The sequence below is a fragment of the Macrotis lagotis genome, chromosome 4 (genome assembly GCF_037893015.1).
Source record: "Macrotis lagotis isolate mMagLag1 chromosome 4, bilby.v1.9.chrom.fasta, whole genome shotgun sequence".
NCBI classification, from domain to species: Eukaryota; Metazoa; Chordata; class Mammalia; order Peramelemorphia; family Peramelidae; genus Macrotis; species Macrotis lagotis.
The window spans coordinates 267,470,151-267,492,938 of record NC_133661.1 but is presented as its reverse complement, the minus strand read 5'-3'; the positions used below and the strand labels follow the sequence as shown (position 1 = coordinate 267,492,938).

The following is a 22,788-nucleotide window of genomic DNA, read 5'->3' as shown; positions in this document are numbered from 1 at the left end:
TTTCTAATGGTAAAGTTAATGATTAACTAAATTTTTAAAGACAATTTCAATGAATCCAGGTTTTGTTTGTTGGTTTGTTTTTTAATTTTACTAAGGGTAATATGAAACAAACCTATGTAGAAATACATACTACCTAAGATAGGCATTTACTTTTTAAAAATTCTTAATATGGGTTAATTCATTTGTATTAAACTTACAAAACACATTTTATAATAGTTTAGTTTCATGGAAGTATAAATCTTTGAGATAATGAACATGTGAAGAATGATTTAGGTGGTATCTATTTCTCAGACCCCCATATGCTATATAAATCTTCAATAAGGCAGTCCCCACTCTGGGGTACAATTGCTTTGCACCTTTGAGTCTTTAGAGAGATGCTTGGAACTCTTTGTGCTTCTTGCAGAGTGCCAGCAAACTAAGCAAGGATCACAAAGTTGAATGTATCTGTCAGGACAGACTCAGGTTTTCCTGATTTGGAGACCACAATCACATCATGTTTCTCAGTATAAAATTAGGTCACTAAATATTTCAACTCGGGACATAGTCATTAAAGGTAAAAAGAAAAATGAATCAGCTGTCTATCGTTATAACCAAATATTCAGATACATTTGCCTGTCTCTGTGGCTCTCTTTCTTCCACAGAAAATCGCATAGTGGGTAGGAGAGACACAGTGGTAAGCAAAGGGCAGTCACTTGGGTTTGTGAAAGAGTAAACTTAGGGGGTTTTGATTGTGTGTTTCTTTTTAGTATCTAGAGCCTGAGGTTTAAAGAATAGAGTTAGAACCTCATGTTACCAGTATTTCTTTCCTCAGACCCCTATAGCAGTCTCATAAAGTTGTATTTGAAGCAACACAGATAGCATAGTGTAGTGGAAACCAGCCCATTGAACTTGGAAGCTCAGAAGTTGCAGTTATAATATAGGTTAGCTGTATGGTCTTGGGACTTCATTTCTCTGAGCCCCAGTATCCTCATTTACAAAACAGATATAATTTGATAACATTGACCACTAGTCTTATTTAATACTTTCCTTACAGAGTTATCATTAGAAACAAATGAGATAATGTAGGTAAAGCACTTTGTAAGATGAAAGTGTTATAAGTTTTTGCAATTATTATAACAGTGGAATCTTTCTGGAATTTAATCATAAAATTCTTAGTCAATTTAAGGATGTAAACATCTGTGAATTTTTCTTTTACAATTTTAATAATTAAAAAGTATTTTTAAAGAACCAGTCTTAAAAATTGGCTGATAATTTGCTGTTCCCTTTCATGGTGTTAACCATAGAAATTCCTATAATCATTGATCAAAAATTTTAGTGTCCATTAGCTGTCAAGATACCCTGAAAATGTCAACTAATTTTGTTCTTTATTAATTTCTGAATATTGATCTTGATTATTTTGTGGTTGTTCTTTCCACTTACATTGTTATTGTGGAGATTGTTTTCTTATCTCTACCCCATGTTTTATCAGTTCATGTAAATCTTTATATTTCTCTGTATTTATCACATTTGTTGTTTCTTAAACTTTGTTATTATTGTTCAGTCCTATCCAACTCTTCATGATGTCATGGACCCTGGCATGCTAGTGTATAGTTTTCTTGGCAAAAGATACTATAGTGGTTTGCCATTTCCTTCTCCAGTGGATTAAGGCAAACAACCTTGCCTAGGATCACACAGCCAGAGAAAGTGTTTGAGGTTCAGATATGAACTCAGTTCTTTCTGACTCCAGGCCCAGTTCTTTATCCACTTAGCCACCTCGCTACCTTAAGCTTTGGGGGTATATAGTAGCCCTAATGGTGGTATTGTTAGATCAGGGTATGTACAGTTTTAGTAGCTTTTGGACCTGTTTCTAAATTGCTTTCCAAGTGGTCAGACAAATTCATAACTCCATTAGCAGTAAGTTATTGGCTCTATTCTCCCACATCCCCAATAGTATTTTTTTTCCATTACCTTTACCAATCTGGTAGTAAGCTTTTTGAGGGCAGGGATTGTCTCTCAGTTCAGTGCCTAGCACATAATAGACACTTAATAAATGTTCATTGAATGAATGAAAGGTATGTAATGAAATCTCAAAATTTTTAATTTTCATTTCTCTGATTATTAGTGACTTAAAGTATTTTTTCTTAATGCTATTGATAACTTGGATTTCTTCCTCTGAAAACTGCAGTTCATATTCCTTAATTATTTATCATTTGGAGAATTATGAGCCCTATGTTTGATTTGTTTTATTCTATTATATGAGGGGCAGTTGTTAATATTAGTAGGGCAGAGGAGGATCACTGGGAATTGAGAGTGAGGTTTTTTTTTTTAAAGAAATTGATAGATGTGTAATCAAGTAATTATGGCGGAAATCGTCACTCTCATGTAAGAATATGAATTACTATTGAAATTATTCCCTCTTCCTCTTACTTCTAATTGTGAGTTTGTCTGTCCATATTCATACTTGGACTGAACTCTTAGACCAGATCTGATAAAGAAGATACCATATCCCTCCTTCAGTCAGTCCATAATTCAGAGATTCAGTCCTTCATTTGTTACTTCATTAGTCAGACTAATAAATTTTATGGGGATATATGCTATGTAAACATCATCCCCCTCAATAATAGCAAAAAAATTTAACTTGATTTTACTATGCTTATAATTTTTTATTTGAAACATGAAAATGAAATTTTTTTGAAATGTTTTAACAGTTCCTATTTCTGACTTTTCTTTTGACTACTTATACCTCAAATTTTAGACATAATTTCATTTATTTGAGAATGAATCTGTTAAGCTTTAGTTAAATACAAAATGGCAGGATTTTTTTTAATTTTTCTTCTTTAAACCCATTATGTAGATTTTGTTTTGTTCACTATATTGTTTTCTTAAAATTAATAGTCCTTCAGTTCTCTGAATTTTATAAAGTCTTAACTTTAAAAGAGAAGAATTACACTTGACTAAAAGTATTTTTTCTTTCTATCTTTAGGACATTATTGCTGGATTCCTGTATGCTATTTTTATCTCAGCTGTCTTCTATCCATATGTGGAACTGATTGATAACTTCAACCAAACTTATAAATATTCTCCACTAATTATCATCAGTTTGCATTTAGCCCTGGGGATCTTTTCCTTCACCCTTGACACTTGGAGTACATCGCGAGGAGATACAGCTCAGATCCTGGGCAGTGGTGCAGGAATTGCATGTGGATCTCATATTGCTTACCGCATTGGTCTGATGTCAGATCTTCCTCTTGATACATTACCTTTACCTATTCCCTCCATCACTGTGACTCGTTTTGGAAAAGTCATATTACGGATTCTAATAGGAATGGTATTTTTGCTACTAATTAGAATTGTAATGAAAAAGATCACCATCCCATTGGCCTGTAAAATGTTTGGAGTAAAAAGTGATGATATTCGACAAGCAAGACAATGCATGGAAATTGAACTTACTTATCGTTATATAACCTATGGAATGGTTGGCTTATCTATCACATTTCTGGTTCCTTGGTTGTTTTTCTTTATTGGCCTTTCTTGATGGCTTATCATTTATGAGAAAGAATGTCAGTATGTGAGAATAATTCTGAGACAAAAGTCAGATCATGCTTTTGCCAGAATTTTACTTAAATAAATATTTAAGTGAATGTAAAGCAGACAGCGCTTTTTTACCACTGCATCTGGATCTTGTTTTGGAGAATGCTGAACAATTTCAACACAGAAATAGATATGGATATCCCTTAAGTATGATGTTTTGGAGTGTTTTATTGCTATTGTATAATTTGGGTTATAGATACATACATAATATATATTTAGGTATATAATGTATATTTATGTACCTAATAATATATATGTGTCTTAAACTCTGAGATTGTATAAATAAACATAAATAATATAGTTATGCCTTTGTATTTGGACTTAACGCAGGTATGTTATGACATCCTGATAAAAAATGTCCTTTATCCAGAATGTGAGCCATTTCTTAATTACATATTTAATGAAAACAAAATTAGTGTGCAAAACATTTATCTGTCTATTGCCTCCTTCTACCACCTTTCTTACTATACTTGTTGATCCACATAGGAGGCATTGAATGGACCAAATTTGAAGTAAAATTAGATGTTGCACTCAAAATGTTCTGGTTTTTCTTTCATTTAGTTCGGTGTACAGTGTAAAATACATTGGTTTGCATTTATTCTAGATATTTCTATAATGATTCAGGTACTGTATTTTACTGCTTATTAATTGTGCCTTTCTGTTGCTGAATTAAAAAATGCCATATATACTGTGATGTAAAAATAGAACTGATAACTTTAATGACATATAATTAGGGAAATATTTTTTTAAAACTTAAATTGAGAAAATTCCGAGTTTAGAAGTAAACTGTTCTTTACACAGTTGCTTGTATATTAAATAGAATGAACTAAACTTTCTCAGTGACTTAATAACTAATGGAGTGTGTGGTCTATTGGTTGTTGCATTATAAGTTACAGGAAGATTACTTTTCTGCACATTGTCTTGATTGTATTGCAGGTTGGTATTTCTAGCAAGTGAAAATGTAATTGAAATTTAGATGGGCAATTGAACTTTAGCTTAGTTTCAAATATAACATTTTTTAAATTATTTCCAAAGTTGACAGTGTTAATCTTTCTGCTTTAACCCATTTACCAGGGACTAAAGTCAGAATAAATGTTTTTTTAAAAAAGTAGTTAACAGTATCTCCAGATTTTTCAGTTTTATTTTTTTCTCTTTATAAAATTTGAAGGCATTATTAGGCTTTATTATTTACTTTTTATATTTTGAGATTTAATTTCCTTTGAAATTAGGTTAACACTATTTCCTAGAATTAAACATCATGACAATATATTGGTTATTTTAATGCAGTATCTGTGCTGTATATCCAGAAATGATCTTAAAAATAGTTTTGTTTTGATAAATAATAGCTACTGCAGCTAATGGTTAATGGTCTTCTAATTGAGAACTTGGGTTTATGACTACTGGTCTGAATTCAATGTTAACTATAATTCAAGGATTTAAAATTTATAGACACTGATTAATAACTGTTCTTTAAAGATGAGAAATTTTCTTTTCCAAATTGGAGTTCAGAAGAATGAATTTAGGGGAATATTTTCCATGAGTCAGTTCTGTACTATGCTGTGCATTTATATTAAGTTTAAAACAGTATTGACTTGAACATATTTCTTGTGGATTTTTTTCCTATCTTATGCTAAATGTATATAAAAATTAAAACCAAATTTAAGATGTTCTTCCTTCTATAGATCTGTTTCTGCACTGTTTGGTAGACATCTTGAACAGATTGCTGGACTTTTCATTTAAAAAGACTTTTACCCTTAGCAGTCTATATGTAGCTCATTCAAGATTAGACCATTAGTCTTTGTCTTTGTTGGATCTTAGTTTAGAGCTAGTAGGGACCCTGGTGATCTAGTTCAATTTCTTATTCATAAGGAAATCAAGTTAGTTAATTAGCTTTTATGTGGCAATGCTTTGGTTCTAAGCTCTAGAGGGCCTGGGCCCTATTAGGGTGAAGGAATTTGTTCCCAGTTCACTGATAACCATATATTTTGGTTATTCTTTTATAATAGCCTTGCTTTGTAGTGAAATGTATTGTTTCAAAGGCACCCTTTAAAAAAAATTGTTAGAGCCATGGCTAACAGTTATTTCCAAATATTGGATTTATTTCCAAAATTGTGATTTTGGCATTTATAGTTGATATCACTAACATTCTGTGAATGCCCCAAATTAATCAACATACTGAGAAAAGATAATTTTTGGAAATAGAATGAAGCCATAATGAGATTCATTTTTAGGAGTTAAAAAATTTTTAGTTCCTTTCATCATTGAAAAATGTAACTCAATGCAGAGTAGGCTTATATGGTTTACAAAATACTTTCTTCACAAAAACTCTGTGAAAGTAGATAGTATATGTAAATTATATTATCCCCATTTACTCTAATAGAAAAACCTCACAAAGGCTGTGTGACTCACTTAAGTGTATCTGTAAGCATGTGGCAAAGCTGAAATTCAAACTCATATCTTATGACTCTAGAATTGGTGTTTTTTGAAGCAATACAGAAATTGTGATCTTATGTAAATTCTTAATATTGTCTACTTCATAACAAGCAAAATTATACCATTTTTTAAATTATAAAAGATAATATGTATATTTTAAGGGCGATTGCCATCCAAAATCTTCAACAAAATATTTGACAAATGAACCTAATTCAAATACAACCAAACATCATAAATTACTTCACACAGACTGAACATAATTGGTGCTTGTCACTAGAAATACTTTGAGTTGTTTTTTAATTACTCAGAGCCCTTTTAATCCTATTAGGAATTTTATATATATATATATATATATATATATATATATATACACACACACACACACACACACACACACATGTTGGTCAGCTTATACCAAAAATGGTTTAAATGTAGCTTTAAAGATGAAGTAGTGCTGTAGGCTTTCTTGCTGATGAAGATTTTTGAACTGTTACAATTCCATTCAGAGTAAAATGGGTTGTTTCCAGTTTTTTCAACAAAAATGTGTTTTTGCACCTAATTTTTAGTGATTACATAAGATGTAAATAATTTAACACAACAAAAAAGAAAAAGCATTAATGGGCTATTTGCTATTTTAAGGGGCACTTTTGGAAAGGGCTATAGAACCCTGTCTAGCAAACGCTCTTGTGTTTCACATAATCTCATATGTTGTATTCTTTTCCTATTCAGTATAATGAAACTTTAATACTTTTACATTCAGTAGACTCTACTGTATATTGCATTGTTACATTACTTTTTATAACATACTAAAAATGGAATTGTTTTTTGTACCCTGGAACTACAATCTAAAATGCCTTGCCTGCTCTTCCTTCCTTTTCCCTCTTCAAAACTGCCTGTGCATAGACCTTCTGAATATTAAAGTCACCATTTGAAGGCTCTTCTGGCTAGAGACATGTCTGCTGTTACTTTTGTATCCTAAGAAACCCTAGGACCAGTTTCCTCATGACTACTACCTATATTTTTCTTCTATAGGGACCAAACAGCTAGTAGCTAAAGGATACAGACAGGCAGAAGTTTAATTTTGCTACTAAAACAACTACCATTTTATTTCTTCGATTCATTTTTGAATCTCCTTGCTGGAAAGTTATTTTTGTTCAAAGTTTCCTACTAAGTAGACTAGAAGCTTTCTGCTTTTTCTAAACTTTCTTAAGGGGTTTTAGCCATTTCCCCTTGAAGAATTCTGTTCAGTACTATATTCTCAGGAATCTCTAGAACATATCCTTTGGGAATTGTGAGGGAATTCCATTACTATTTTTTCCCTGCCTCTTTCCTCATGGGAAAAAAGATTTTTTTTCCAAAAATGAATTCTGATAACTAGTTTCATATTATTTATAATCTCATTGTTTCTTCTTAAGTTATACAAATGCATCTTAAACTTTTTTGAGAAATTTTTTTAAATGTATAAGGTAATTCATCATTCACATTTTAACAAAGAAAGAAATTCAAGGTAATTATATTTACCTTGTTTTTATACTCTAATATTTTTCCATTGAGGATCTGAGTTCTTTTCCTATATTAGAGAGATAACTATAGTAGTATTTATTTTCAGATTTGATTTTCTTTATTCATTAGTCTAAATAGTTCAAATTCAGTTATCTGTAAGATTTTTGTCACTTTGGAATGTAAATATTAAGGGCTGACAGTGATTCAGCTACTAAAAGTAAGCATTACATGCAATAAGTACAATACACCTATTATACAAAATGTGGTTTGTATCCAAATCAGTTTTAAAATATGGCTTATTTCCTTCAATGTTTAAATCAGTTATTTAAAAGAAAAATACATTCAATTCATATGAGAATATAGCTGTACAACTTCCACTAACCATAAAATAAATCTTCTAATCTACTAATATGCAATAAACTTAGCTATTTAATGTAAATTAAAAATTTGGCAAGTGTGTCATTTTAAAACTATGCTAAACCTGTAGAATTCAAATTTAAATTTCTAGTGAAGAACAAAACTGTACAGAAAATACAAGAGCGATTGACAATAACAATTCAAAACATGGATGCCAGCATGGGCTTTTTTCCCTGGTCCCATGAAAGGCAAACTTCTAGGGCCCTAAAGCAAAACATTAGTCATTTTCAGATGCTACTTTTGGAACTTGGTTTAGATTTTTTGAGTTTAAAAGATAATAGAGGGGCAGCTAGGTGGCGTAGTGGATAAAGCACCGGCCTTGGAGTCAGGAGTAGGGTTCAAATCCAGTCTCAGACACTTAATAATTACCTAGCTGTGTGGCCTTGGGCAAGCCACTTAACCCCATTTGCCTTGAAAAAACCTAAAAAAAAAAATAATAGAGCAGGATCCATAGATGGGACCTATCCTTTGTAGGCAACAGTTTCCCTTAATATTATAAAGACTAGTGATTTCCTTAATGTGTCATAAGGAGGCTAATAAAAAGTAAACCTAATGTAGATGATTCACAGGGGGAAAGATCATCTAATTCAACCCCCCCCCATTTTAAAGAACCTTGAGAAGGTAAGCAACATTCCCAAGATTTCATTATGATCTGTTGATAGAACCAGTAATAGAACCCATGCCTCCTGATCTAATTCAGTCTTCTTTCTAATACATTACATTTAAGTAAATGGAGACAAAATGCCAAATCCCAAATAGTTTCAAATTTTTATCTTCTTTATAAATGTAGTTATGAGGTTTCCTTAAACCACATTCTATATTTTTCTTTAATTTTAAAAATGACATCTCACATCCATAGAAAATATAATCAAGCAAATGTGTCATGAAAATCCAGCTTATTTAGTATTCTAGTTTTTAGTAGAAATGTGGTAAAACCTAAATAAGACATGAAAAACTATGCTTCTAATCAGTTACTACTTAATTATTTTTTATTTATTCTATTCTAATCCTATACTTTTTATAACTAAGAAATACACATTTCCAAAAACTAATCTTTCTGGCAATACAGAGAATACAGTTATTAAAATTCTATGGGGATATCTATATTACAATTTTAAAAATACAAATTAAATTTTCATCTTTTATACTTGTGTGATTGTTGTTGGTCCTGAGTGATCACAGAATTTTAAGTATTGGAAAGGAATTAGTGTCACTGTGGCAGATAGCAAGTCATATGGCTTTTTGGAGCATACTTCCAGTAGCAGGGCACTCAGTTTTGAAGGGAACCTGTTCCTCAGAGATTTCTATAAGCTATCTAGGGTCTAAATATGGACTAGTTTTCCATATAGGGAAGGTGAAACTGCACCTTACTGCAGAGCAAAAGGTGCTGTGAAGTTTAATTGGAAGAAATAGAAGCAAGTCTTCAATGGGGAGGAGTGGGATGGATCAGTACTAGTCCTAGGGAAAATATTTGTCAACCTGTCCAAGAATGGACGAATGTTAGAGTAAGAAGGAAAATAAAAGTGCTACTATATAATTGGAATTTTTTTTTAAAAACAAAATTTGAGGCTCTTGAAAAAGAGGAAGCTGGATGCTCTAAGGAAGAAGCAATTGCTTGTTTAAGAAATGAGAGTAGAACTGTAAGTCTCAATAAGGATCAAAGAAAGAAGAGAGGAGTAGGTATTTGTTGGAGTCTCTGCTCTGAGGAATGGAGGCAATTGTCAGTTTGATAATGGCTTATATCAAAGACATAATCCAAGAATTTTCAAAATATTTACGACCAACTTCCATAATTCACATTGGCACAGATGATACTGTTCAAAGAAAATTTTTAAAATCACCAGATTTGTGAAGTTGTAGGCAAGAAACTGACAGAGGCCTATGTTTTGTTTTCCTTCAAAGGTGAACACCTGATGGAGAAAGTAGGATCCTGTGAAAGAAATTTGGTAAAATAGACAAACCATTTGTTAATTTGAAATTAAAAAGAAAATTACCAGTATCAGAAATGTAAGAAAAAAGTGAATTCACCCTAATGATGATGGAAATAAATTTTTTTTAAACTAAATCTTTTTTTATTTTATTTTTTTATTCTCATTTTGTACAAATGTTTTTCTTACATTAATAAAATATTCTTGTTTAAGAGTAAACAAAATACCCCTCCCCCATGAATATAGACTTGATTGGGCGATAAAGTAAAGGGGAGAGAAAAACATTAAAATTAAAAAAAAATAATAGTAATAATTGTAGGTATGGCCAGGTGGCGCAATGGACAAAGCACCAGCCCTGGAGCCATGAGCACCCGAGCCCACATCCAGCCCATAGACCCAACAATCACCCAGCCGTGTGATATGCAATACATCCGATCCCCACTACCCTGCAAAAACCAAAAAGAAGGGGAAAAAAAAGACCCAAAATAAAATAAAATAGTAATCATAGGGTGGCTGGGTAGCAGAGCATTGGCCCCTGAGCCAGGAGCACCCGGGTCCAAATCTGGCCTCAGACACCCAAAGATCACCCTGCTATGTGGCCCCAGGCAGGCCACCCAGCCCCATTTGCCCTGCACCCTCCCCCAAATAACAATAATAATAATAATAGTAAAAAATGTGCTTCAGTCTTTGTTCCAACTCCAACAACTTTGTCGTGGGTGGATCGCATTCTTTATGCTAAGTCCATCACAAAAGTTACTTCCATATTTTTCCAACGTTGCCATTGCTGATCGCAACTCCCTCCTTTCTTATTTCTCCACTATCATGTACTATATTTTCTCTCTCCTTTCACTCTGACTCTGCTGTAGGGTCGCTGAGTGGTGCAGCAGACAGATCCCTGGTCCTGGGGCCAAGAAGCCCTGAGGCCCCATACCACCCCTTAGGCCCAGAATCCATCTGGCCCTATGGTCCTGGGCAGGCCTTCCAATCCCCAGCCCCTTGCAAGAAGTAAAAAAGAAAATGTGTTATATCTGACCACTGTCCCCCCATGGTCCATCCTCTCCTCCTTTATTCACATCCCCACCCCTTCCCCCTGCTCCCCCCTCCTTCTTACTCCAGTTGTCTATACCCCATTTGAGTATATTTGCTGTTTCCTCTCCTAGCCATCTCTGATGAGAGCAAAGGTTCCCTCATTCCCCCTTGCCTCCCCCCTTCCATATCATTGCAATAATTCATTGGAATAAAAAAAATCTTATTATATGAAAGGTCTTTGCCTATTCCCCCCTCTCCTTTTTCTTTCTCCCATTACATTTCCCTTTTTTTCCTATTGACTCCATTTTTACACCATATTTTATCTTCGAATTCAGCTTTCTCCTGTGCTTCAACTATAAAAGCTCTCTCTACCTGCTCTATTAACTGAGAAGGTTCATATGAGTATTATCAGTGTCATTTTTCTATGCAGGAATACATGCAGTTCATCCTCATTAAGTCCCTCATATTTCCCCCCTCTCCTCCAATCTCCATGCTTCACCTGGGTCCTGTATCTGAAGATCAAACCTTCTGTTCAGCTCTGGCCATTCCAAAAGGAACCTTTGAAATTCCCCTGGTTCATTGAAAGTCCATCTTTTTCCCTGGAAGAGGACATTCAGCCTTGCTGGGTAGTTCATTCTTGGCTGCATTCTAAGCTCTTTTGCCTTCCGGTATATTATATTCCAAGCCCTATGAGCTTCCAATGTAGCTGCTGCTAAGTCCTGTGTGATCCTGACTGCAGCTCCACGATATTTGAACTGTGTCCTTCTGGCTGCTTGTAATATTTTCTCTTTGACTTGGGAGTTCTGTAACTTGGCTATAATATTCCTGGGGTTTGGTTTTTTGGGGGGGATCGGTGGATTCTCTCCATTTCTATTTTGCCCTCTGCTTCTAGAATATCAAGGCAATTTTCCTGTAGTAATTCTTTGAAAATGATGTCAAGGCTCTTTTCCTGATCATGACATTCAGGTATTCCAATAATTTTCAAATTATCTTTCCTAAGTCTGTTTTCCACATCAGTTTTTTTTTCAATGAGATATTTCACATTTTCTTCTAATTTTTCATTTTTTTGGTTTTGAAGTATTGATTCCTGATTTCTGTTAAATTCATCAATCTCCCTGAATTCTATTCTTTGAAGGATTTGTTCTCCTCAGAGAGTTTTCTTATCTCTTTTTCCATCTGGCCAGTTTTCCTTTTTAAAGCATTCTTCTCCTCAATAACTTTTTGAACTGTTTTATCCATTTGACCTAAGCTGTTTTTTAGCATGCTATTTTCTTCAGCATTTTTTTGGATTTCCTTGACTAAGTGGCTGACTTCATTTTCATGTTTTTCCTGCATCTCTCTCCTTTCTTTTCCCAGTTTTTCTTCCAACTCCCTCATTTGATTTTCAAAGTCTTTTTTGAGCTCTATCATAGCCTGAGCCCAATTTCTGTTTTTCTTGGAGTCTTTAGATGCAGGAGCTTGTGCTTCCTCATCTTCAGACTGAGTATTTTGATCCTTCTTGGGCTCATTTGCAAAATATTTCTCAATGGTCTTCCTCTTGTTTCTTTGTTCATTTTCCCAGCCTAAGCCTGTTTTTTGGGGGTGCTTCCTGAGCTTTTGGGACACTCCCACAAGGGTGTCAGTGTGTGAGGCTCTGTCCTCCCTCCTGGTCTGTGAATGACCATAAGCGCCCCACTCTGCCACGGGGCTGAGGTGGGGGGGGGGGGCCTAGACTGGGATCAGGATCTGAATGTGGTCAGAACCCCAGAGTCCTGTTCCAGGGGCAGAGGACTGAGCTCTGCAGTCTTTCTCTCTTCACTCCCCTCCCTCAGCTCAATGGGCTCATGCCCTGGGGGCTCCTGCTTACCGGCTCCACCTGCTTCTGTTTCCGAGTCTAGGCTGCTGAAAGACCAAGTTGCTCCCTGTGTGCCCTGAGGGCTGGGCTCCACGTGCTCCCTCTGGCAGAGGTCCCCAGCTGTTCCCCCATTTTGTGCCGGTGCTCCCCGGGGTGCAGCCCAGGAGGCTCCCCCGCTGCTGTGAGCCACGGCTCCCAGCGCCCTGGGGCTGCCTCCAGGAGGCTGAAGTTCTTTGGCTCTGGCAGGCCGCCCCTCCAGCCCTGGGGAGCAGAGCCTTTCTGCTCTTTTCCAGGTTACCTTGAGTAGGAGAACTGCCTCATTGGGTCCCTTTGTGGGTTCTGTCTCTCAAAAGTTTAGTTAGAGTCCTTAGCTGATGAGTTTTATCAGAGAGCTCCTAAGAATCGATCCCTTCATGTCTCCATCTTGGCTCCGCCCCCCAATTCATCACAATATTAAAGTATTTGGAAGAATAAGTGAAAAAAGAGTCCTTCCAAATTCCTTTTTACAACACAAATATGGCACTGATTCCTTAACCAGGAAGAGCACAAACTTCTCTAATATTTTTGCAAAAAATAAAAATACTAGTAACGAGATTACAGCTATATATTACATTGATCATACACTATGATCAGGTGGAATTAATACCAGGAATGTAAGGCTATTTCAATATTAAGAAAACTTATCAGCCATAATTGACCATAACAATGACAAAATGAACAGAAATCATGTGATTATTTCATTAGATAGAAAAAAAGCTTTTGACAAAAGACCACCAACTTATTAAAAAACACTAGAAGAATAAGAATAAATAGGGACAGCTAGGTGACACAGTGGATAGAGCACTGACCCTGGAGTCAGGAGTACTTGAGTTCAAATCCGGCCTCAGACACTTAATAATTACCTAGCTGTGTGGCCTTGGGCAAGCCACTTAACCCCATTGCCTTGCAAAAACTAAAAAAAAAAAAAAAAAAGAATAAATAGAGCTTTCCTTAAAATGATATTTATCTATAACTATCAGTAAGCATTATTTGTATTGGGGAAAGCTAGGAGCCTTCCCAATAAGATCAAGATTGAAGCAAGGATGCCCAATTATTGCTGTTATTTAATACCGTACTAGAAATATTAGCCATACAAAAATAGAACATTGTACATAGTAAAAGCAATACTGCTCAACTTTGAATGACTTAGCTTTTCTCAGCAATTCAGTGATCCAAGACAATTTCAAAGGACTTAAGAAAAAATGTTACCCACCTCCAAAGAATTGATGGGAGTCTGAAGGTGCATCAAAGAATACTATTTTTCATTTTCCATATTTTTTGGTGTGGTTTATTTTCCTTTGGGTCTGTGTTTTCTACGTTTTCATGATTGAATATATATAACCTATATACAGTCTCAGGGAGTAAGGAAGGGAGAGAGAAAATTTGGAACTCAAAATTTTAAAATGAACATTAAAAATTGTCTATAGCTATGGAAAAATAAAATTATTTTAAAAATCTTTTGTTAAAAAGAAATCCTAACTATAGCAGTAAGAAAAAGGAACTGAAAAACTAAAATAGGCAATGAGGAAACAGTGCAGCTAGATAGATCGTTCAGTCAATAGAGTGCAGGACCTAAAAACAGAAAAAACATCTAAATGAGTTCAAATCTGATGTCAGACACTAGCTGTATGTGTGGACAAGTCATTTAACCCTGTTTGTCTTAGTTTTCTTACCTGAAAAATGAGCCGTATGAGGAAATGGTAAACCAGTATCTTTGCCAAGAAAACCCTGAAAGGAGTCACTAAACATCAGATATGACTATAACAATTCAACAACAACAAATGAGGAAACAAAACCATCACATTTTGCAGATAATATGATGGTATACTAAGAGAATCAATTTTTTAAAAAATATAGTTGAAATAATTAACGTTAGTAAAGTTGAGGAATGTAAAATAAATTATCATAATAAAAATATAATAAATTATCTTCAGCATTTCTCTATATTAACAACAAAGTACAGCAGCAATGGAGACAATATAAAATACTAGGGTATCTACCTGCCAAGACAAACCAAAGAATTATATGAACAAAATATTTTTCTCACAGTCAGATCTAAACAACTGGAAAAATATTAATTGCTTATAGGTAAACCAAACCAATATTATAAAAATGATAATTCTACCTAAATTAATTTACTTATTCAATGCTATTGATAAAGTACCTAAAATTATTTGATAGAACCAGAAAAAAAACAACAAAATTAGCCTGGAAGAATAAAAGGTCAAGAATATCAAGGGAATTAATGGGGGGGGGGAGTGAAGGTACCCTAGCCATATCAGTTCTCAAACTATATAGTGGTGATCATCAAAACAATCTAGTACTGGCTTAGAAACAGAGTGGTGGCTTAGAATAGATTGAGTACACAATACATAGTAGATAATGACCTTTGTAATGTAATGTAATATCAAAAGATTCAAATTTTTGGGACAAGAACTCACTATTTGACAAAAATTGGGGAAAACTGGAAAATAGTTTGGCAGAAACTAAGTACAGACTAACACCTCATACTTTGTTCCAAAAAAGGGGTACATGATTTAGATATAAAGGGTGGTATCATAAGCAAATTAGCACAGAATAGTTTACCATATCAGATATATAGATATGGGAAGAATTTATGAGTAAACAGGATATGGAGAACATTATGGGTTATATAAATAAAAAAAATTTTGCATTCACAAAAAAAAAGCAAACAAGATTAGAAAGAAAGCAGAAAGTTGGGAATTTTTTTTTTAAGTGTATGGGGATCTTGGGTTGGCTAGGTGGTGCAGTGGATAAAGCACTGGCCCTGGAGTTAGGAGTACCTGGGTTCAAATCTGGTCTCAGACATTTAATAATTACCTAGCTGTGTGGCCTTGGGCAAGCCACTTAACCCCGTTTGCTTTGAAAAAACGTAAAAACAAAAAACAAAACAAAAGTGTATCTGACAATGGGACTTGCCTCTCAAATATACAGAGAACTGATCAAATTTATAAGAATACAAGGAATTCCCTAGTTGACAATTGATCAGAGAATATGAATAGGAAGTTTTCAGATGAAGAAATCAAAGCTATCATCATATGAAAAAATGTTATTTAGAGAAATGCAAATTAAAACAGCTCTAAGGGTACTCTTCATACTTATCGATTTGGCTAATATAACAGAAGAAGAAAAGATAAATGTGTCAAAATGGGAAAATTGGGATACTAATGCATTGTTGGTAGAGTTGTGAATTGATTCAACAATCCTGGAGAACATTTTAAAACTAGACCCAAATGGGAGATGATAGCTAATTTGTAGACCTAGCAATACCACTGCTAGATCTGTATCCCATTAATTTAAAAAAAAAAAAGGAAGAACCTATTTGTACAAAACTATAGTAGCTCTTTCTGTAGTGGTAAAGAGAAACTGAGGGGATACCCAGCAATTGTAGAATAGCTGAACAAGTGCTATATGCTTGTAATGGAATATTATTGTGCTATAAGAAGTGAAGAGCAGAATTCTTTCAGGAAAAACCTGGAAAGAATGAATTTTTGCAAAGAAAAGTGAGCAAAATCAGGGGAACATTATATACAATGATAACAATATTTTATCATGATTCTTTTCCCCTTTAGTTCTAATTCTTTCACAATATGACTAAAATGGAAATGTTAAATATGATTGTACATATACTGCCTATATTAAATCACTCACTGCCATGGAGAGAGGGGAGGGAAGGAAAAGAGGAAGAAAAATGTGGAACTCAAGCTTACAAAAAGATGAATGTTGAAAACTTTCTTTGCATGTATTTGGAAAAAAAATAACAAAAAAAATTTGTACTATGATCAACAGTGAATGGCTTAACTATTCTTAGCAGTACAATGATCCAAGACAATTCTAAAGGACTCATGATGAAAAATGCTATCCATCTCCAGAGAAAGAATTGATGGAGTTTGAATGCAGATTGAAGCTTACTATTTTTTACTTTATTTGTGGGGGATGGGAGGCAAGGGGATAGTTACTGTTCTCTTTTACAACATAAAAATATGAAAATATGCCTTGCATGATTGCAAAATGTTTAACATCAAATTTCTTGTTATCCTAGGGAGGGGGGGGAGAGAGGGAGAAAACTGGAAACTCAAAATTTGAAAACACAAATGTTAAAAATTATTTTGCATATAATTAAAAAAATAAAAATTTAAAATAAAAAAAGGAATTTGGACTTATAAAATGACAGATTTCTGACAAAGGATGGAGCACACCTAACTAGGACTGGTAAGAAATAAATCTTTGCAGCAACTTTTTCTCATAAATGCCACATTTCTAAGATGCATAGGAAACTTTAATTGATAATGGTCAAAGGATATGAGTAGGCAGTATTCAACTGAAGAAATCCTAGTTATCAATAGTCATGTGAAAAATGCTTTAAATCATTAATAGAGAAATACAGATTAAAACAGTTCTGAGATTCTACTTCATACTTTTCAGATTGGCAAAGTTGACAAAAAATGTCATAATGCTGAAGGAACTATAGGAAAACATAATGCACTATTGGTGGAGCTATGAAATGGTCTAGGCATTCTGGAAATCAATTTGGAATTGGCCCATAAAGCTATTAAACTGTGTATATTTTTGATCCTTTAAAACTACTATCAGCTGGGGCACCTAGGGCGCCTAGGTGGCGGGTGTAGTGGATAAAGCACTGGCCCTGGGGTCAGGAGTACCTGGGTTCATATCCGGTCTCAGACACTTAATAATCACCTAGCTGTGTGGCCTTGGGCAAGCCACTTAACCCCGTTTGCCTTGCAAAAAAACTAAAAAACAAAAAAAAACAACTACTATTGGTCTATATCTCAAAGAATTCAAAGAAAGAGGAAAAGGGTACATAATATACAAAATATTTATAGCATTTCTTTTTGTGATGGCTTAGGGAAAGGTAAAAAGATAGATACTCTCTCCTTCCCCTTCCCTTGACCAGAAAATGACCTTGTGAATTTGGAAGGTCAAATATTTTAGACTTTCTATAAAGTGTTTTTTTAGGTTTTTTTTTTTGTAAGGCAAACGGGGTTAAGTGGCTTGCCCAAGGCCACACAGCTAGGTGATTATTAAGTGTCTGAGACCGGATTTGAACCCAGGTACTCCTGACCCCAGGGCCAGTGCTTTATCCACTATGCCACCTAGCAGCCCCTATAAAGTGTTATATAGAGCTCAGCACCATACCAAATGGCAGGTTCATCAGGAAGGGGAGAAAAAAACTTCAGGAACTTAGAATAATCAGTTATTCCTTTGGCACTTATGAGCTTGTGTTCTTTAAATTGACCCCACTTTCTCCTTAATTCTGTATGGACTTTTGAAAGATTATAGTGGAGATTCATTTTGGAATCTGGGTTGGACTTAAGGATGCTGAGGTCTTGTTTAATTCTGAGTTCTTTTAGAATTCTTCCTTATATTAAACTAAAATCTGCCTTAGTTACTTCCAGTTACTGCTCTTAGTTGTATCCTCTAAAAAAAAACTGAGTTGTTTCTTTTCACATGACCATTCTTTAGATATTTAAAGGCATTGTTCAATGCTTCAGATTGAAATTGATCCCTCTCTATCCAAACTTCCATTGGAAGAAAGGATTTTAATTGCCATTAGACTCTTCCCTTGTGGCAAAAATGCCTTGTACTGATTATATCCCATTTGACATTTACAAGACAGAGAGTCCACTGCTAATACTAAAACTGAACAAAATTTTCCAGGTTATATGGCAAGAGGGGGTTATCCCCCCAGAATATTTAGGAAGCCCATTGTCCAATCTCTAAAAAGATAAAGGAAATATATTGTCCTGTGAAAATCCCAAAGAGGAAATGGTCTCTCTCAGAACTGGTAAGTTGTTTTTTTTAATTTTTATTTTAAAGCAATGGAGTTAAGTGACTTGCCCAAGGTCACACAGCTACGCAATTATTAAGTGTCTGAGGCTGAATTTGAACTCGGGTACTCCTGACTCCAGGGCTGGTGCTCTATCCAATATGCCACCTAGCTAGTTGCCCTATTGGCAAGTTTCTTGTCAGAGTCCTTCTTAATATTGATTGATCCTTCACCTGGAAGATGATCATCTACCTGAGAGCTAAGGTGACTTCAAAAAGGGTCAAGGAATAGCCAATATAGTGTTTGCTGCCTAACAGCCCTAAGGAGAAATACCAGGAGCATAACAGAAGTATGTACAATATTCATTGATCTGACCAAGGTCTTTGATTACTGTCAGTCAGTCATCAGTATTGTACATCAATTTGGAGGTAGCAAGCTTGCCCAGGTTCTGAATAATGGAGTGAAGAAGTACAGCTGTGTGCTTGTTCCCATACTTTTTAGCATGATGTTTTAAGTTATATTGTCAGAAGCCTTCAACAAAGATGAAAATGGCATCAAGGCCAGCCACTACACTGATTTAATAAACTATTTCATTTGAAAAGGCTACAAGCTAAGACTGAAGTGAAGGGGAGAGTCAGAGCATGATTTTTCATTTGTACATGACTGTGCATGCTATACGGTCTCTGAAGCTGAGATGCCACAAAATATGGATCTATTCTCTGCTACCTGTGCTAATTTTGACCTATAATTAACACCAAGAAAACATAAGTCCTCTACCAGTCAGTACTTCATCATCTGCATGTAGGGCCATCAGTTACAGCAAACAGACAAATTTTGAGTTATAAATATGTTCACTTGCTTTGGCAGTAGGATTACTTTCCTGGGGTGTGCTCATAGATGATAAGGTTGATGCATGCATGACAAGAGTTAGCTCAGTGTTTGAGAGGCTCTAAAAGTATGAAAGCATAGAACTATCAGGCTGCTTACCAAACTTAAGATCTACAGAGCCATTGTGCTGACCTCATTATTGTATGCCTGGACAGTCTACCACCTCTATACTAGGAAACTGAACTGCTTCCATTTGAATTGTCTTAGGAAATTCTGATAAGGTACCTGACCCTGAGGTCCCTTCTTGAATTAAATTACCAAGCATTCTTACGCTACTACAGAGTGCAGCTCTGATAGACTGGCCATGTTGTCTGCATACTAAATGTATATTTGCCTAAAAGACTATTTTATGAAGAACTCTTGCAGGGTAGGTGCTCATATGGTGGCCAGAAGCAGTAACACAAGGACGTACTTAAAGTCACTCTGAAAAACTCTGGAACTGACATGGGAGAAACAGCAACATATCATGCCTCCATCACTCTATGAGTGAATTGGAATTTAAAAAAAAATACTGCAAAAGAAATGTGAATTGCACAAATTTAGAGATCTCTCCACTTCAAATTATCTCCCCTGTAACTCATTAGCTGATGGTCAAACTTCTTTTGATAAATATTTCTAAATTTAGGCTGATCCTTTTGAGGGTAAAAGGGAAGTTTAGGTAGCACAGTGAATTGGGCTTGGAATCAGGAAGACTCATCTTTCTGAGTTCAAATCTGGCCACAGACACTTAGAATTTATGTGACCCTGGGCAAGTCATTTAAACCTGTTTGCCCCAGGTAAGCCAGGACAAGCTGACATTTAGTGGTCTGAACTATAAGACTGCAACAAGCCAGCATAAGCTCCTATGGTAACTGGCAATCTAAAGCTAGATTCTGTCTCTGACCTGTCAGAAAGGAATTGGAGAAGAAAGCTAACCTCCAAAGGCCATTGCTCAAGGAGACAGGACCTAGTTGAGGACTTGGAGTACTGAGAGCCACATCAGGAGACAAGGATTACTCCATATATATAGGTGCTAGTACAGTAGGTTGGGAGGGGGCAAGGAGATGGAGGGTCATAGCAGGATATCAATGCAACTTTTACTGGGGATCATGTGAAAAGAAGGAAATAGGGAGAGACCAGTAGTCTGAAATAGATGGTAGGATTTGAGGCTCAGGATGGGGTTAACTACTGTGAGAAATATAGGGTGATGGTCTTCACAGGGTGTGGAAGGGAGCCCTTAGGGAATCCATTACAAAGCAGGAATGGCCCAGCCAATCACAAGACTGGAAGAGTCTTCCTAATCCCATTCCAGGGATACCAAACCCCAATGGTAAAGAGTAACCTAGAGATCTTGACCTAATGCTACTGAGTTTGTGCAATTAGGTAATTGAATATTAACCCACATACCCCCTGTGATGATTGGGGTTCTTTAGCATATTATGTGTTGTATGATGTGGGGGGGGGGATCAAATTAGGGTCATGCCATGGAATGGGTGGACCTCTTAGATTGTAACTCAAACTCTGAGAGCCTATGAACATCCAAGAGGGAGGGCAGAGAGTTTCTAAAGACCATAAATTACCTGACTTTGAAGACTAATTTGTGCCTCACGCTTAGGAGTGAAGTACTCGTATCTTGTAAGGTGTATCTTGCAAGGTTCATGGATAAAATGTATAATTTTCTCTCACTCTAGCAGGTTTTTCTTTTCATTCATCTATAACATTACCAATCACGCCATCTAAATCTGTAGTAGCATCAGCATACAAAATATAGAGGGGGTAGAACCAAAAAAAGCTACCTAACAGCCTTCAAGAGTACCAATTCAATTTAATTTAATAAACATTTATTAGGCACTTACTATAGTAGTTTTAAATTATAGGGATACAAATAAAGAAAAGAGATAATACCTATTCTCAAGGAATTTACAGTATAATGGAGAAAGACAACATACCAAAGAAAGCAGGAGGGGAAGTAGAGATGCAGATAGAAAATGGAGTACTAGACAGAACTGACCAAAATTATAAAATGCCAATCCAAGAACTGAGACTGAAAATATGATTAAATAGAAGAAACTGCTAAATACGATGAAGAAATATTATTGGTTAAGAGACCTTCATGAGGGCAGTTCAGAAGAGGAAATCATAAGAGTCTCTGACTTAGCCAGAAGGACTACAAGAGTAATAAGAGAAATAAAGTAATGAAAGAAATAAAACAATACATTAAAATGAAATCATAAAAAAAAATTAGTGCTTAGAGGAAAAAGAAGATTGAATAATTAAGAACCTAAGGTAGAAATAATAAAAAAAATTCAACTCTTTGAAAAAAGAATAAAACTATCAGAACTCAGTTATTCCATAAGACAACCAGAAATATTAGAACAAAGTCAAAATTTTTTAGTAACGAAATATGCAGTGTCTACCATTAAAAAAGAAAGATCTGGAAAACAGGGTGAGGAGAACTAAGAATCATTAGACACTTTGAAAACTTTGACCAAACAAAAAAACCTAGATCACACTATTTCAATATATATGAAAATAAAATAACCCAAATAGATCTAATTAAAACTAGAGGACAAAATGAAGACAGAATGACTCCAACAGTCATTTTCTTAATGAATATCATAGCCCAAATCCAGATCTTCCAAATCAAAAGAAAAATTTCACTGTCAGAAAGAATTCAAGTAGCAAGGCGTTGGTCTTAAATATAAAAGGCCAGATAGACAAATTAGAGGAGAAAAAGATATAGCTTTTTAAACTATGGATAGGAAGAGTTCTTGACAAAATCTGATCATAAAAGATAAATTAGATAATTCAGATAAAATTGAAGAGTTTTATATGAATGAAATAAATGTAGTAAGAAAATAGTAAGGGAAACAGTTAAATGAGGATTTTTATTTGACAGCAAATTTCTCTGATGAGGGTCCGATATCCAGGCTATGTATGGAATTGCTTTAAATATATTAGGAATGCTATTTCTTAGTAAATAAATGATCAGAAATATTATAAGCAAACTACAAGATCAAGGACTAGTTTACCTGTCAGATCTATGGAAAGAGAAGCAGTTTATGACTAAGGAAGAGGTAGATAACATCACTAAAAACAAACTAGATGATTTTGATTACATTAAATTAAAAAGTTTTTGCATAGACAAAAACACTGCAACCAAGATCTAAAGAAATGTAGTAAACTGGGAAACAATCTTTACAACTAATGTTTCTGAGGAAAGACTCATTTCTAAAATATACAGAGAACTGAGTCAAATTTTTTAAAAAAGCCATTCCGCAATTGACAAAAGGTCAAAGTATATGCAGATGAGGAGATCAAAGCAATCCATAGTTATTTGAAAAATTGCTCTAAATCAT

The 22,788-nt window shown here is 34.9% G+C and overlaps 1 protein-coding gene across 1 annotated transcript in view; it reads left to right on the top strand.

The window, feature by feature from the left end:
- SGPP1 (sphingosine-1-phosphate phosphatase 1) overlaps positions 1 to 9,988 on the top strand; it is a 49,468-nt gene extending 39,480 nt beyond the window's left edge. The window contains exon 3 of the mRNA XM_074235978.1: positions 2,963 to 9,988. Coding sequence (XP_074092079.1) covers positions 2,963 to 3,514 — 552 coding nt within the window. The 3' untranslated portion in view covers positions 3,515 to 9,988. The remainder of the gene's footprint in view (positions 1 to 2,962) is intronic.
- The last annotated feature ends 12,800 nt before the right edge of the window (positions 9,989 to 22,788 follow it).